The sequence below is a fragment of the Corylus avellana genome, chromosome 2 (assembly GCF_965113065.1).
Source record: "Corylus avellana chromosome 2, dhCorAvel1.hap1.2, whole genome shotgun sequence".
Taxonomy (NCBI): Eukaryota; Viridiplantae; Streptophyta; class Magnoliopsida; order Fagales; family Betulaceae; genus Corylus; species Corylus avellana.
In genome coordinates, this window is record NC_142491.1 from 6793964 (window position 1) to 6811245 (window position 17282).

The 17282-nt window shown below is 37.3% G+C and overlaps 2 protein-coding genes and 1 pseudogene across 6 annotated transcripts in view; all 3 read left to right on the plus strand.

The window, feature by feature from the left end:
• The window catches only part of LOC148587264 (putative disease resistance RPP13-like protein 1 pseudogene), a 49338-nt pseudogene that overhangs the window by 9976 nt on the left and 22080 nt on the right, over positions 1 to 17282 (plus strand). The gene's annotated exons all lie outside the window — the stretch shown is intronic.
• LOC148587265 (putative disease resistance RPP13-like protein 1) lies at positions 842 to 5874 on the plus strand. 3 transcript variants are annotated; one of them, XM_088513174.1, is made up of 3 exons: positions 842 to 4741; positions 4905 to 5005; positions 5705 to 5874. In XM_088513174.1, the coding sequence occupies exon 1, from the start codon at positions 914 to 916 to the stop codon at positions 4637 to 4639; it is 3726 nt and encodes a 1241-aa protein (XP_088369300.1). In that variant the 5' UTR covers positions 842 to 913; the 3' UTR covers positions 4640 to 4741; positions 4905 to 5005; positions 5705 to 5874. The 3 variants fall into 3 exon arrangements, with proteins under 3 accessions (XP_088369300.1, XP_088369299.1, XP_088369298.1); XM_088513173.1 differs by having other exon boundaries at positions 863 to 4741; positions 4905 to 5182; XM_088513172.1 differs by having other exon boundaries at positions 863 to 4741; positions 4912 to 5005.
• The window catches only part of LOC132167494 (putative disease resistance RPP13-like protein 1), a 28765-nt gene continuing 22396 nt past the window's right edge, over positions 10914 to 17282 (plus strand). The window contains exons 1-2 of one of the 2 annotated variants that reach the window (XM_088513690.1): positions 10914 to 14653; positions 15017 to 15055. In XM_088513690.1, the coding sequence (XP_088369816.1) occupies positions 10923 to 14630 (3708 nt within the window). In that variant the 5' untranslated portion in view covers positions 10914 to 10922 and the 3' untranslated portion in view covers positions 14631 to 14653; positions 15017 to 15055. Of the gene's footprint in view, positions 14654 to 15016; positions 15056 to 17282 lie in introns of those variants that run through there. The other variant, XM_088513689.1, reaches the window with a different exon arrangement.

Here is a 17282-nt window from a genome sequence, read left to right on the forward strand (position 1 = left end):
ACCAAACCCTCCTAAAATATTCAAGTCAAGCAGCCCAACCAAAGAAGATATATTATTGAAAGAGAGACATTTGTTTCTTCCTCTCATATAACATAATCTAATAAATTTATTCATTTGATCTTCCATTGTAATCTCTGCAATCACCTTCCCTCATTTCCTTTCCTTCTTCCATTAAAAACCAAAGAACATGGCTGAGGCCGCATAAGTGGAACTGCCTGCCTCCCATGCTGTTTTTGGTCTCTCTGTTATGATATAAATGTGAAAACAATTGAGTGTTTTTTTGAGTATTTTGTGTTTTAATGTTTTTGTTTTGATAATGGAGAACAAAGCCAAAATGGTTAATTTAACAAAATTGAATTTAAAACTAGGAGCCCACTTGTCAAATGTGGAAATTACTATCATCTTGCTATAATTGAACTGAATTAGAACTTTGAATCTTTATTTAGGGACTTCATTATTCCATAATAAAACAAGTAATTTTTAGAATTCAAGACCGAATCAATAAATTCCTGTATTTCAAAACCCAAGCTTCAAATTCTTTTCTTTTATGAGTAATACAAGACAAGCAGAAACTAAAGCGGTAGTTTTTCTCTCATTCATTTCCATACAACTAATGAAACAAAGACTTTTGGTGGACTGCATCACAAGGCGCTAAAACATCAGCTTCGAGCTTTCTGTTTTCTTTGAATACTCTGATTCAATCACGTGGTGTGGAGTCCACCACATTCAATTGGACTTGGTCTTCTCTTCTTTCTTCTTTGTCAATTTCTCTCTTCCACTGTTTCCCGTGTATATTGTTGTTGGTGTAAAAAGCAAAACATATATAGCTTGCAATTATCTCACTTTGCTCTGCTCTTTGCAATCACCTTCCTTCATTTCCTTTCATTTCTTCCATTCCAAACCAGAAACCATTATGGCTGAGGCCTTAGTGGGAGGAGCGTTTCTCTCGGCCTTCCTCCAAGTGTTATTTGATAGGATGGCATCTCCCAAGTTCGTGGACTTCTTTCGGCAGCATAAACTCAACGAAGGAGTCTTAAAGAAGTTGGAGACAACGTTGCGGTCCGTGAATGCAGTGCTCGAAGACGCGGAGGACAAGCAAGTTACAAAACCTGATGTGAGAAAGTGGCTCGATGACCTGAAAGATGCTGTCTATGATGCAGACGACATCTTGGATGAGATTGCTACTAAAGCCTTGCAATGCGAGGTGGATGCTGAATTTCAAACTGCTGTAAGAAAGGTACGAACCCAAATCTCTACCTCTTCCTTTTTCAAGAAGATAGAACCAAAGATAAAAGATGTACATGAAAGATTGGAATTTCTAGCAAAACAAAAGGAGCATATGGGTCTGAGAGAAGGTGTTGGAAGAGAATCATCAAAAAGATTGCCCACAACTTCTTTGGTCCAAGAATCTAGTATTTTTGGTAGGGATGATGATAAGGAAAAAATAATAAGCTTGTTGCTTTCAGATAATATTTTAACTGGCAATGAAAATCTGTGTGTGATTCCCATAATCGGTATGGGTGGAATTGGCAAGACCACTCTTGCTCAACATGTATACAAGGATGAGAGGGTAAAGAAGCATTTTGACCTTCAGGCATGGGTATGCGTTTCAGATGAGTTTGATGTGTTTAGAATTACTAAAACAATTCTAGAGGAAGTCGGTTCGTTGACTAATGCTAATAGTAAGAATTTAAATCTACTTCAAGTTACACTAAAGGAGCAATTGGTGGGGAAGAAATTCCTACTTGTTTTAGATGATGTATGGAATGAGGATAAAGCTTACTGGGAAGTCTTAAGCAATCCATTTAAATCTGGGGCACAAGGAAGTATGGTCATTGTAACAACACGCAATGAAGGTGTTGCATCAATCATGCGCACTATTCCAACTGATCATCATTTAAAGACGTTATTGGAAGAAGATTGTTGGTCACTATTTGCGAAACATGCATTTTGCGATTATAACTTTGATGCACGTCCGGAGCTAGAAGTAATAGGTAGACAAATTGTGAAAAAGTGTGATGGTCTACCTTTAGCGGCCAAGGCAATTGGGGGTCTTTTGCGATTTAAACTAGATGTTGATGAGTGGGAAAGGATATTGAAGAGTGAATTATGGGATTCGCCAATAAACAATACAAACATTCTTCCAGCTTTAAGATTAAGTTACAAATATCTTCCCTCACATTTAAAGCAATGTTTTGCTTACTGTTCAATATTTCCTAAAAATCATGCTTTAGAAAAAGATCAAGTGGTTTTATTATGGATGGCAGAAGGTTTCATAGAAGAAACCAAAAATAAACCAATGGAAGAGATTGGTCATGATTACTTCCTTGGTTTGGCATCAAGATCTTTGTTAGAGCAATCAGGTGATGATAAATCAAGTTTTGTGATGCACGATCTTGTCAATGACTTGGCAAATTTTGTATCTGGACAATTTACCTTTAGATTAGAGATTGATCATTCTCATGAAATTGTGAGCAAGACTCGCCATTTGTCATATACCAGAACAAGATTTGATAACTTTAAGAAGTTTGAGGTTCTTTATAAGGCTAGGCGGTTGCACACATTCTTGCCATTAAAATTGCCACCAAACCCGCCTCGTAAGGGCATTTACTTAACAAAAAAAGTACCACTTGATTTATTGCCAAAGCTGAGATGCATGCGGGTGCTATCTCTATCTCACTATGAAAATATGACTGAGTTGCCTGAATCAATTGGAAAAATTAAGCATCTACGTTATTTGAACCTTTCTTCCACTCCAATTAAAAGGTTGCCTAATTCCATATGTAAGTTGTGCAATTTGCAAACATTGAATTTATCAGAGTGTAAAGATCTTTCAGCATTACCAAGAGATATGTCGAAACTCATTAACTTGCGTCATCTTGATATCGGTGGAACTGCCATAAAGGAGATGCCAATGCAATTGGGTAGACTAAAATGTCTACAAACATTAACTAAATTTATCGTCAGCAAACATAGTGGGGCTTGCATGGAAGAGTTGGGAAAACTTGCAAATCTTCGAGGAAAGCTTTCTATTTCAGAGCTCCAAAACATTGTATCTCCTACGGATGCTCTCAAAGCATGCTTGAAAGACAATAAGTATTTGAAGGAGTTGGTGTTGGAATGGAATGCATTGGCTACTAATGTTTCAAAATGTCAAAAATCTGTACTTGACAATCTTCTACCCCATAGTAACTTGAAAAGCCTCACTATCAACAACTATGGCGGTGAATGTCTTCCAAATTGGGTTGGGCATCATTCATTCTCTAATATAGTGTCCCTTCACCTAAAAAATTGTAAACATTGTCCCAACTTGCCACCACTTGGGCAGCTACCATCTTTGCAGGACCTCTCTATTGTTGGATTTGAAGGAGTTGTTAAAGTGGACCGCGAGTTTTATTGCAGCGATTCTTCATCAGTTAAGCCATTTGGAGCCCTGAAAGTTCGAAGGTTCGAGCAAATGTTGAAGTGGGAGGAATGGTCTTCTTTTGGTTCTGAAAACGAAGGTGGTACTTTTCCTCAACTTGAAGAGCTTTATATTGTTTCATGCCCCAAGCTGAGAGGAGGGTTGCCCGTCTATCTTCCTTCTTTAACCAAACTTCAGATTCATAAATGTCTGCAGCTAGTGGGTTCACTTCCAAGAGCTCCTGATGTACAGGAATTGGAGCTAAGACATTGTAATGAGGCTCTGTTAAAGGAATTGCCAACTAAATTGGAAGAGTTCGTAGTTGGAGGATTTGACGCATTGGAGTCCCTTCCCAATGGAATGGTGGCCTCCAACAATTGTCTTCAACGATTAGAAATCAGGGGATGTATGAAGTTAGAGCTCCCAACACACTTAGACTTTTCATCCCTTGAAAGCTTGGAGTTGCACGGTTGTGATTCCCTCAAGTCATTTCCGTTAGATTTATTTCCAAAGCTTTCTCATATACATACCCAGGAGTGTAATAATATGGAATCTTTTACAGTTTCAGAACAACATGGACGTGATTTAGTGACCTTGCGTATTACGATCATACATTGCCCCAATTTAGTATCTTTTCCAAAAGGAGGAATCCGTGCCCCGAACCTTACATTCTTTTACGTTGAAGATTGTGAGAGGTTGAGGTCACTACCGGAAAAGATGCATGTACTCTTGCCTTCTCTTAAGTTTCTTCATATAGTTGATTGTCCAAGAGTTGAGTCATTTCCCGAAGGGGGCTTGCCTTCCAATGTTTCCTATATTCGGGTCGATAAATGTGACAAACTCCTTGAGAGGCGAGGGGGATGGGGTTTGCAAAAACTCCCCTCCGTTAGACATTTTGCAGTCGCTAGTAAATTTGAAGATGTGGAGTCGTTTCCAGAGCCAGCGTTGCTGCCTTTCGGTCTCGTTTCTCTTCTTATCTGGGGATTTCCAAATATGAAATCTGTGGACAACAGAGGGCTTCAACACCTCACCTCCCTTCAAGAATTGACGGTCCGTGACTGCCCTAAGCTCAAGAAAATGCCAAAAGAGGGATTGCCTACCTCCCTTTCTATAGTAAGGATTCAAAAATGCCCTTTATTGAGGAAACGGTGGCAAAGCAAGAAAGGAAAAGAATGGCGAAAGATTAATCCAAACGTCAGTCACATAGTGATTGATAAGGACGAATATCTTGGATGAGCTAAAAGCCTTGCAAGAGTCCCATTTTCTCTTATAATACATGCACATGGTCTCGAAGGCGGCAACAGTATATTCGGTTTTTACAGTTGGGTACTCAATCAGGTAATAATAAATATGATGCTCTTGCTTCTTGTAATAACTTTCTCAATTCTTTCATATATGTGATTTTCTAATATTTTCTTTGTCTGATAAATTTTTCTTTGTTTTATCATCGCCTAATTTGGGTTTTTCTAATATTAATTGTATGAAAATTTTGAATCAACAGAATTTAGAAGATTGACGAGCTCAGATTACGAGTACAAGAAGCAAAGATGGACGTATAGAATATGTGGTGTGATCCATGAATGCCAGAGTATTTTACCACTGGTGAGTTCTTCTTTTACTTCACCGTCTGGTAATGTTTTTTTACCACTTGTGGGTACTTTTGCAGGGTCTCTTTCCTTTGTTAGTGACTAGTGCCATATGCCAATCTCCTTCGCAATGGGGATTTTCCTCTTAAGAGGATTCCCCTCCTCACTTTCTCAACGGAGCTGGACTTGCATTGTAAATGCCCTCTATTATCAAAAGTGAAATTATTTTTTGAGTTTGGAATTTTTATCAAAACAGGAAGAAAAACAAGTGAATGATTTTGTCTCAGCAACTTCATTCTTCGGCATATGTGTTTGATTACCAAACTGATTATTTAATTAATACCAAAGTTGATCTTTGTTGTAGCATTTCTTGGTTTGCCCTCTATTTTGCTACTATGAATGTGCTGTTATCCATTTTTCGATTTAAAAATTTAGTTATTTGCTTATGAATATGTACCGAAAATTTAGTTACTTGCTCAAGTGTAGGCTTTGAATTACCAATCAGTATCTTTTCTTCTGATAGCTGTTGTGTGGGAAAACGTAATCATTGGAAGCGGAGGACTTTTTGTGGCTACTGTATGATATCTGTTAGGGTGACTGGTGATTTCAACTGATGCTTGTGCATTTTCTGATGACTTCAATTATCAGATTTTTGTGATGAGAATCTGCAGCTGGGTATTAGATGTTGACATTATCTGTTGATTAAACAATGCAGGTACGTTTGCCTGGTGCTTTCTTTCTTTATCCTCAGCCTTAGCCTGCATTGTGCCAACTGAAGGAAAAGTAGCTTTGATGCCTTCAATTATCAAATTTTTTAGATGAGAAACTGTAGCTGGTTATTAGATGATGGCATTGTCTCTTGGCTAAACAAAGCCGGTCAGTTCCAAATTATCTTTTGTTGGGTTTTGAGTGGTTTCTCTCCACCAGTCTTTGTACTACATCTCGGTGTTCCTGTGTGATTGAGTTAATTTTATTGTCTTCTTCTCTACATCTTTGCGATCCAAACATTGGTTTGTCACAACAATTTAAATCTATTTTTCTCTCCCCCTCTCCCTGAGAAAAATAATTGTGATATAGTGGCAGGAAAATTTTATTTATAGAGATCAGCAGATGCCCTTAATTTGTTGAAGAAGCAGTGGCAAAGCAAGAAAGGAAAAGAACGGTGAAAGATTCCTGATGTCGATTACATAGCGATTGATAAGGAAGGAATATATTAAATCAGCTCAAAGCTTTGCAACAGTCTCATTTTCTATTATAATATATGCACGTACAAGAGGTAGGTAATTGCTCTTCTCAATCAATCAGATAATTACAAATATGATCCTCTTGTTTCTCGTAATAAATTCCTCAAACTTTTTCTTTTATATATATGGATTTTTAGTGTAAGATATTAATGGGTTAATTAATTATCAATAAAATTTATCTTTGATGGAACACATAAAAAGAGTTTGCCCCTCGTTGCTTAGGCTGGGTGCTAAATGCCCAGAACCTTCTTGTTTCTATATTGACGTGTGTGATAGAAGATATCAATGATATTTCATTTGATTACTAACACTTTTAATTTGTATTTATATCATTGACAGAAAAGATTTCTTCTCGGTAATTGGGTCTTTGAGTTAAAGAAAAATGAAAGCCTTCTTTTGAAATGATGATTTAGAGATTCATTTCTTTATTCCGGTTAGAATCCACTTTTAGGATGACGAATTTATGTTTAATCCAAGAATGCATGTATTCTTGATGTGGTGATAAGCTCTATATATTTCTTTAGTAAAGACAATTATAAATTCATTATTGTTGATAGTGAAATATTTGACTGAACTAGGTCTCATGGTTTTTCCTTTTGCACTAGAGGGTTTTCTACGTAAAAATCTTAGTGTCTTACTTGTGGGTTGCTTGATTATTATTTTGCATTATAAGTTTATTTTTTGGTGCTAGTGTGACTATTTAATTTGCACAAAGAGGAAAGAAGGATAAATTAATTCTGTTATGTATCTGAAATTGGTGTTCACCCCTAACACAATTCAGATATGCTACTATGAAATTGTTTTCCTTTCATTTTCTCGCTATCAGGAGAAAAAGAAACGTCATTAATGCTTATGCATGATCTGGAAAATTGAATTCTTCGTAAGGATAACCTGTGCACATTCATTCTTTATGAATTTTGATCTAAAAGTATGACAGCGAGAAAGCCTGTTCTTTTGTGGATGCAGTCATTTTACAAGTTATTTGTAAAGCTAAATGTTACACGATGTTTTTGGTTGATGAACTCAACATTACCGCTCTGTTTCTTTCGACGTAAAATGGTTTCTACAAAATTATTTCTGCATTTTACGGTGTTTGCTGCAACGTAAAATTGTGGTCAACAGAAAATATTTTCCTTTTGACTAAAAATTCTTCTTTACTTTTCGGAAAATGGTTTATGGTTTTGAAACCATTTTCCGACTTTTAGCATCTCATTTTCAAATCGACAGACCCTGCCAAGACCTGTCCAGGACCCTGCTGGGACCCGCCCGGGACCTACCCAGAACCCTGCCAAGACCTGCCTGGGACCCGACCGGACCTGCTCGGGACTTGACCAAGACCCGCCCGGCACTCGCCCAGGACCTACCCGAGACTTGACCAGGACCTAAACAAGACCAGCTAGGACCCGCCTAGGACCTGCTCGAGACCCGCCCAGGACTTGATAAGGACTCGCTTGGGACTCACTTGGGACTTGACTAAGACCCAACCGGACCCACCAGGGATTTGATCGGACTTGTCGGGACCCCGCCGAGACTTGACCGGAACTCGCTTGGACCTGCCCAGGACCCGCTCGAGACTTGACCTGGACTCGCCCGGGACTAGATCGAGACTCTCCCGGGACTCGCCTGGGACTTGACTAAATGCCAACCGGACTTGCCCAGGACCTGATCGGACTTGCCGAGACCTGCCTGGTCCTTGATTAGGACCCACCCAGAACGCCGCCTAAACTTGACCGGTAGTCGCCCAAGACCCGCCCGAGACTCGTTGGAAAATATTTTCGTCAAAAAATATTTTCAGCAAAAAACATTTTCCTTGAAAATGATTTCTTAGAAACATTTTCTCGTATTTGGCATGTATGGAAATTCAGGCGGGTCCCAGTCAAGTCCTTGACGCCGGAAAATGTTTTCAGCAAAAAACACTTTTCTGGATAACATTTTCCAGTATTTGGTGTGTACACAAAATCATATTAAACACTAAATTACAAAAATGTCCTTGTCGAGTCTTGGGCGGGTCCTATCAAGCTCTCGGGCTGATCTCGACTAGTCCTGATAGGGTCTAGGCGGGGTACGGGCGGGTCCCGGGTGAGTCCCAATGGGGTCCTTGCAAGACTCAGTTAGGACACCTCTAAGACTTGGTCGGGAAATTTTTGTAAGTTAGAGTTTAATATGATTTAATGAAAAAATATGTATAAAAAAAAATATTAAAAAAATTGATTTTCCGTGCACGCGGTAAATGCCGTAAAATATTTTCAGCAGAAAACATTTTCAGGGAAAATGACTTTCCTAAATTTTTCGACGAAAACCATTTTAGGTCGAAAGAAACGGAGCCTATATGATGTTTTTACTTACAATCAATCCTTGGTACAGACCTACAATTGCAGATACTTTTCTTTCTCAGGAGATGAAAATTTTCCACAAACTTGGCACTCTACAGCTATAGCCAGTCGAGCTTTGTCACACATTTCAAATCTCAAGACTTAGCTTTGTGGGAATGGGATAGCAGGAAAACTGGCGAGAAATTTTTGAAGAACAAGTTTGCATGAGACTTGGAAAGGCCGGAGTCTTAGATAGCACTAATAGTTTTTGGGCTTGAGACTTGGAAAGGCTTAGAGGAGCCAATCTTCTGGACGTCTACAAAAACTGCCTTTTTCTTGATTCTTGGGTTAAGAAGTTACTGGACTGGGTTATTTATTTGGCCCATTTTTGGTTATTTATTGATTTATTTATTATTATTATTATTATTTTTAGCATTGTATCAACTGAGGAGCTTGGTTCATCAATAGCATCAGTTTTCTTTTAAATGATAGATACAATGTGGTAACTTTTGTCATTTAGGTTCAATGGATTCTCTTAAGATAATGAAAGATACCTTTGACTCTTCCTCTCATATAAGATAATGTAATATATCTGTTGATAGTTGTTTTCACTTTCCCATGCACAATTAATTTCCATTTCTTTTATTAGCCGACTAATTTGACCCACTCAACCATTATTCTACAGAAATTATTGATAATAAAGAAGAACTATATGGTTGTATTAGGTAATCAGAATCATATTGTAAGAAAGTGGATGCTCATCTTAGGCTTAAAATAATTGTATATGACGTTAATGACTTGTTCTCCACTTACCCCATCTCATTAATTTATTGAAGATACATTATTGTGGGCTTTTAGTTATTTTCTGGTGAATATATGCAGAAGTTTAGTGGCGACTTATTTATGTATAACTTGTCATTCATCAAGTGGTGTGGCGTCCCACATTGTTTGGGTATGCAAATAAAGATGTACTTATATGTATATTCGCACCCTTCTTGTAACAATGTGTTTGCTCTCAACATTTTAAATACAACAATATATCTAAACATTTATACATAATAAAAAAAAATTAAAAAATTAAAAAAAAAAAAAAAAAAAAAAGAAAAAGAAAAAGAAAAGAAAAAGGCACATAAGAAACACATAATTTTTTAGTTAGCATTTCAGGATTGCATGGTTTTCCATATAATTATTTTTTTTTTAAAAAAAAAAAAGGTATGTGAGAAGCACATGACAGGTTTATTCACCAAGTGACTTCCAATATCACAGTTTGGAGAAAATTTATGTCTTTTTTTTTATTCGGGTCTAAGAAGTTATTGGATGGGGTCATTTACTTAGCCTGTTTTTTTTTTTTTGGCATGTATCAACCGGGGAGCATGTTGGGTCACCCACCCCTCCTTGTATATATTGGATATCCAATGGAACAGTTTTGTGTAAATGGAACTTCATTCATGCCTTTTAATCTGTAAAATAGATTTATTTTGTTGGGTGCCTTAAGTGGAACTTTTTTCAGTAGGTACAAAAAATTAGCGAGTTTTGTGAATTCCTGTTTATTTTAGAAGTAAAACATTCCGCTTTTCTTTTCTAATTCCCTTTCTGTTACCTATGATTAGTTCATTATTTTTTCCTCCCTCTCTATTATCTTTGCAATTTAAGTCCGGATTGTGGTGCATGAATATAGATATCCACATCAAATCCTTCTCTGTTTTCATAACACTTTTTTCACGTAAGAGATAAGAGGAAAGAAAAAAGTTCGTAAAAAGAAATTCATAAATGATGATAAGCTTGTCTTTGTTTACTCTTCTTCAAGACAAAATAATCAAATCCCATCTCAAAATGTGACAAGTGACAGTGATTTTTTTTTTTTTTTTTTAAGATTCTTTTTATAATATCCTTTTTTTTCAAAATATGATTTATTGTTGAAGTGAAAAGGTTAACAAATTTTTTTCCATTCGTTAATGTCACAAGTGACATGTGACTTTAATGTCCACTTGCATTATTTATTTATTTTATTTAATTTTTCCATTTCTTATATTAGCATTTACAGACACGAAAGCTGTCCCAATTGCGTTGAACTCGGGTCTTGTCTTCTTTCTTCTAGTTTTTTTACATTGATGGTTTGTTTACACCACGTGATTCGAGGGACCAATGGAATCTAAAGCTCACCACCCACCATTGACCGAAGACTAGAGCATAGAGAGACATGAAAGCTGTCCCAGTTGCGTTGGATTTGGATCTTTGTCTTCTTGTTCTTTTACATTGATATTTTGTTTTCATTTGTTCACTTGGCTTCCCATTTTGCTCAGCATAGCTTGCAATATCTCTCATTTTCTCTGCTGTTTTCTATCCTTCATTTCCTTCGATTTGCAAAGAAGAAAACATGGCTGAGGTTGCAAGCCTACTTCTCTCTCCCCTTCTCCAAGTCTTTTTTGAACGAATGGCATCTGGCGAGTTCCTTGACTTTTTTCTGGGACAAAAACTCAGCGAGGGGCACTTACACAAGTTGAAGATAGCATTGCTGTCCGTGAATGCACTACTTGAAGACGCGGAGGAAAAACAGTTTACAAAGCCTGCTGTGAAAGCGTGGCTCGATGAGTTGAAAGATGTTGTCTATGATGCAGAAAACGTCTTGGACGAGATAGCAACTGAAGCCTTGCAACGTAAGTTGGATGCAGAATTTCAAACCACTGCAAGTAAGGTACGAAACTTCATTTCTACTTCTCATAATCATTTTGTTAAGGAGATAGAGCTAAAGTTAAAAGAGGTACTTGAAAGACTAGAATATGTAGCAAGACAAAAGGATGTTCTAGGTCTGAAAGAAGGTGTTGGAGGAGAATCATCAAAAAGATTGCCCACGACTTCTTTGGTCGAAGAATCTGATATTCTTGGTAGGGATGATGATAAGGAAAAAATAATAAGCTTGTTGCTCTCAAATGATGCAACTAGCAATGGAAATCTGTGTGTGATTCCCATTGTCGGTATGGGAGGAATTGGCAAGACCACCCTTACTCAGCTTGTATACAAGGACCAGAGGGTGAAGGAGCATTTTGACCTTCAAGCATGGGTTTGTGTTTCGGATGAGTTTGACGTGTTAAAGCTAACAAAAATAATTTTAGAGGAAGTAGGTTTGTCTCCTAATTCTGATAGTAAGAATCTAAATCTGCTTCAACTTACCCTAAAAGAGAAATTGATGGGGAAGAAATTCCTACTTGTTTTAGATGATGTATGGAATGAGAATTATGCTGAATGGGAGGTCTTAAGTAGCTCATTTAAATCCGGGGCACAAGGAAGTATGGTCATTGTAACAACACGCAATGAAGGTGTTGCATCAATTATGCGCACTGTTCCAACTTATCATCTAAAGATGTTAATGGAAGAAGATTGTTGGTCATTATTTGCAAAACATGCATTCCACAATGGAAACTCTGATGCACGTCCAGAGCTAGAAGTGATAGGCAGACAAATTGTGAAAAAGTGTGACGGCCTACCTTTAGCAGCCAAGGCAATTGGGGGTATTTTGCGATTTAAACTAGAAGTTGATGAATGGGAGAAGATATTGAAGAGTGAATTATGGGACTCGCCAATTGACAAAACAAATATTCTTCCAGCTTTAAGTTTAAGCTACAAATATCTTCCCTCACATTTAAAGCAATGCTTTGCTTACTGTTCAATATTTCCTAAAGACTATATTTTTGAAAAATATCAAGTAGTTTTATTATGGATGGCAGAAGGTTTCTTACAAGAAACTATAAACAAAAGAATGGAAGAGGTTGGTGAAGATTACTTCCTTGCTTTGACATCAAGATCATTGTTGGAACAACCACGTGGCAATAAACCAGGTTTTGTAATGCATGATCTTGTGAACGACTTGGCGAAATTTGTGTCTGGCCAATTTACGTTTAGATTGGAGGTTGACCATTTTCATGAAAATATGAACAAGATCCGCCATTTTTCATATTACAGAAGCCATTTTGAGAACTTCAAGAAGTTTGAGGCTCTTTACGAGGCTGCTCGACTGTGCACATTCCTACCATTAGAGTTGCAGCTATACCAAAATTATGTCTTCTTAAGTGAAAGAGTACCACTTGATTTATTGCCAAAGCTAAGATGCTTGCGGGTGCTCTCTTTTTCTAACTCTAATAATATCACTGAGTTGCCTGAATCAATTGGCAAAATTAAGCATCTACGTTATTTGAATCTTTCTTCCACTCCAATTAAAAGGTTGCCTGATTCCATTTGTAAGTTGTGCAATTTGCAGACATTGAATTTATCAAGTTGTGAACATCTTGCTGAATTTCCAAGAGATATGCAAAAACTGATTAACTTACGTCATCTTGATATTAGTGGAACAGCCATAAAGGAGATGCCAATGCAGTTGAGTAGACTAAAACGTTTACAAACATTAACTAAATTTATCATCAGCAAACATAATGGGGCCTGCATTGAAGAGTTGGGAAAACTTGAAAATCTTCGAGGAAAGCTTTCCATTTCAGAGCTTCAAAATGTCTTATCTCCTACATATGCTTTGAAAGCATGCTTGAAAGATAGGAAGCACCTTGTGGAGTTGGTGTTAGAATGGAATGACTTGGGTACTAATATTTCAGAATGTCAAAGATCTGTACTTGACCATCTTCGGCCCCATAGTAACTTGAAAAGTCTCACTATCAACGACTACGGCGCTAAAAGTCTTCCAGATTGGGTTGGGCATCATTCATTCTCTACTATAGTGTCCCTTCACCTAAAAAATTGTAAACACTGTTCCAGCTTGCCACCACTTGGGCAACTACCCTCTTTGCAGGACCTCTCCATTGTTGGATTTGAAGGAGTTGTTAAAGTGGATCATGAGTTTTATGGCGGTGATTCTTCTAGACTTAAACCATTTGGAGCCTTGAAAGTTCTAAGGTTCGAGCAAATGTTAAATTGGGAGGAATGGTTTTCTTTTGGTGCTGAAAACGAAGGTAGTTCTTTTCCTCAACTTGAAGAGCTTTATATTGATGACTGTCCTAAGTTAATGGGAGGGATGCCCGTCCATCTTCCTTCTTTAGCCAAACTTGAGATTCATGAATGTCCGCAGCTTGTGGCTTCACTCCCAAAAACTCCTGCCATGCTTGAATTGAAGCTAACACAATGTAACGAGGTTATGTTAAAGGAATTGCCAGTTGGATTGCGGGCGCTGAAAATTGAAGGATTTGGAGCTCTAGAGTCACTTCCCGAGGTAATGGTGGACTCCAACGGCTGTCTTCAAGCTTTAGAAATCTCCAAATGCAAGAAGTTAGAGCTCCCAACACAGCTAGACTTTAGAAATCTGGAAAGCTTGCTGTTGGACGGTTGTGAGTCCCTCCAGTCATTTCCATTAGACTTATTCCCAAAGCTATATTATGTCAAGATCGCCAGGTGTGAGAAACTGGAATCTCTTACGGTTTCAGAAAAACATGGACATGATTTAGTGACCTCGCATATTGGAATCAACGATTGCCCCAATTTTGTATCTTTTCCTAAAGGTGGAATTCGTGCCCCCGACCTTTCATCCTTTTATGTCTGGAGTTGTGGAAGTCTGAGGTCACTGCCAGAGAAGATGCATATACTTCTCCCTTCTCTTAACGAATTTGATATATCAAACTGTCCAAGAATTGAGTCATTTCCCCAGGGGGGCTTGCCTCCCAATCTAGTAACAATTCGCATCTGGGATTGTGAGAAACTCTTTGCTGGCCGGATTGGATGGAGTTTGCAAAAGCTCTTGTCTGTTAGATATTTGACAATCCGTGGCGAATCTGAAGATGTGGTGTCTTTTCCGGAGCCAGGGTTGCTGCCTTCTAGTCTGACTTATCTTCGTATATGGGGGTTTCCAAATATAAAATCTTTGGATAAGAAAGGGCTTGAACATCTCACATCTCTTGAAAGATTGTTGGTCCTTAACTGCCCTAAGTTAAAGAACATGCCAGAAGAGGGGTTGCCCGCCTCCCTTTCTGCTATATGGATCAGTGAATGCCCTTTGTTGAAGAAACAGTTGCAAAGAAAGAAAGGAAAAGAACGGCGAAAGATTCCTGACGTTGAGCACATAGTGATTGATGATGAATATATTGGATGAGCTAAATCCCTCGCATCTGTTAGGTAATTGCTCTTCTCAATCAGCTAATTATAAATATGATCCTCTTGCTTCTCGTAATAAATTTCTCAAATTCTTTCGTATATATATGTAGATCTTTGTTATAAGATATTTTCTTTGTCCGATAAATTTCATTTCGTTTTATCATTGTCTAATCGTTTGTGCATTCGTTTGTCATTAATTGAATGGGAAACTTTTAATTAACAAAATTTAAAAGTTCGAAGAGCTTTGGGTGACAATTACAAGAAGCAGGGGCAGGCAAATAGAATCTCTGATCCTACGAGATCCTACAAGAAGCAGAGGCATGAATGCCCGAATGTTAGCTAATTAATCCAACTCCTAAATCTGATTTATCGTAGTTATCGTAGGCGCATGAACCAGTGCAGCTTCCAATTGGATGATGGGCTAATTATTGTTCATTTTTATGAAACAGAGTACTTAACTACTTTGAAGTTCTTCCACTACTTCACCGTTTCCCGTTCTTCGAATCTCTAATTTTCCAAACATGAAATCTTTGGACAAGAAGGGGTTCAGCAACTGATAAATTGATTGAATGAGCTAAAATTCTATTAGGAATCCCCACTCAGGTACCTACCTTTTTCTAACGTTTTCTCTCTTACAAGTTTATGTTTGTTTCATGATCTCTGTCTAATTGTTATCGTTTTGTTTGGTTAATTGTATGGAAATATTTAATTGACAGAATATAGGAGATGGAAGTGCTTGGTTATGAATACACAAAGCAGAGGCTTGCATATACACGTGTATGGATTTCTTCTCTGTTTTAATCTATCATTTATGCATTCTTATTTATCTTTTGATTCAGACACTTCAGTTATTGAACTTTTTCTGTATTTGCTGAAGTGTAGGCTCAGAAATACCAATCAATACCTTTTCTTCGGATAGCTGCTATGTGGGAAGAAGAAGGTAATCATTGGAAGCAGAGAATTTTTCTGTGGCTACTGCATGGTCCCTGTTAAGATGGATGATATTTTAAATACAATGATATATCTGAATATTTCTTAGGAAACTATGTACTGTCTCTTTTCTTAGGAATCTAGATACTTGCTCTACTATTTAGTTCAAAAATTGTCCAACAAACGTGTTGTGGTAATATAAAAAGAAAGAAGATAAAGAGGTTGTCTCTCTTTTTGCTTAAGCTTGGTGCTACATATCCATAATTTTGTCTTCTTCTATATTGATATCTTTGACAGAAGATATGTATGATAGTTGATTTTTTTACTGACACCTTTTTTTATTTTTTATTTATATCATTGACAGAAAAGATTCATTTTGATGAATGGGTTTTTGACTAAAGAGAAAATGGAAGCTTGCATTGGAAATCTGATCTCGCTTGTCAGCTAGGGACCTTTTGAGGTAGCTTACACTTATCAGAATCATCCTTCTTACACATTCACCATCAAGCTCATGAGGCATCTCCACCCTCCTTGTTCAGCAAAGGGGTAATGATAGTGTTTCTTTTTCGAAATTTATTCGAGCAAAGACAACTGCATAATGGCTTTATATAGAGTCATTTGTGTTAGAAATCGTCGAACTAACACAAACTTTGTCACAGGCCGGTGTCCGAATATTTGAGATATCTTCATCTGTAATCCAAATACCAGGCATGGATTCTGCTGTGGCCCACTAAATTGTTATTGGTGACATCTTTGGATTTACATTCTGGCCATTTGGCTCTTTGTCATAGATGGCACCATGATTTAAGCTGATGAACATTCAACATTCAAACTTTGACCAAAATTCTCATTGGAGACTGGAAAATAGAAAACTTCCCTGAAGCTTGCGAGGATCATGAGGCATTTTGTTGGTATTTTTGACATATTGAAAATGTTCTGTTTCAATATTTCAACAATTAAGAGTCAGTGATCGAGTGCTTAATTTATCTTTGATTTTCAATTCAATTAGTTCCTTTGTCTGGATGCAAGTTGTACATTATAGCATGACTAGGAGTCTGGATTATGTCATTTTAAGATATATATATCAATTTATGAGTACTTTCCAGGAATAAATGGTTTCCCTTTTCTATTTACATTATCGATTGTTGGATTAAAATATTTACTGCTATGTCTATAACAACCATTTATTGCTCATTTCAAATGCTCATCCACTATAAGATATACTCTGCATAGTATGCTTTCTATATTAACCTACTTTTAAATAGGATAAGGATCCTCTTCATTATGGAGAGGGGCCATTTTATGGTCTATATTTCATTTTGTTTATTTATATTAGATCGGTAGATAAAACAAAATAAAATCTTGAACATAAAACGGTTCGTCCCGTCTCACTTGAAACCGAGAGGATTCCTTGTAAGTACACAAAACAAGGCCCTCAATTATCAAAATTCTACATCCACGTACCCATTGAAACCCTGCTGCAGTAGTTTCCCTTTGCTTACTTTATCCCCTTCAATCTTCTTAATAGTGAAACCTGCCTTCTCTTAATGTTTTACAGATTATTGATTGTCCAAGAGTTGAGTCGTTTCCCCAAGGGGGCTTGCCTTCCAATGTTGTAGATATTGATGTCTTTAGATGTGACAAACTCTTTGCCGGTCGGGTGGGATGGGGTTTGCAAAAGCTCCCGTCTGTTAGAAATTTGACAATTGGTAGTGAATAT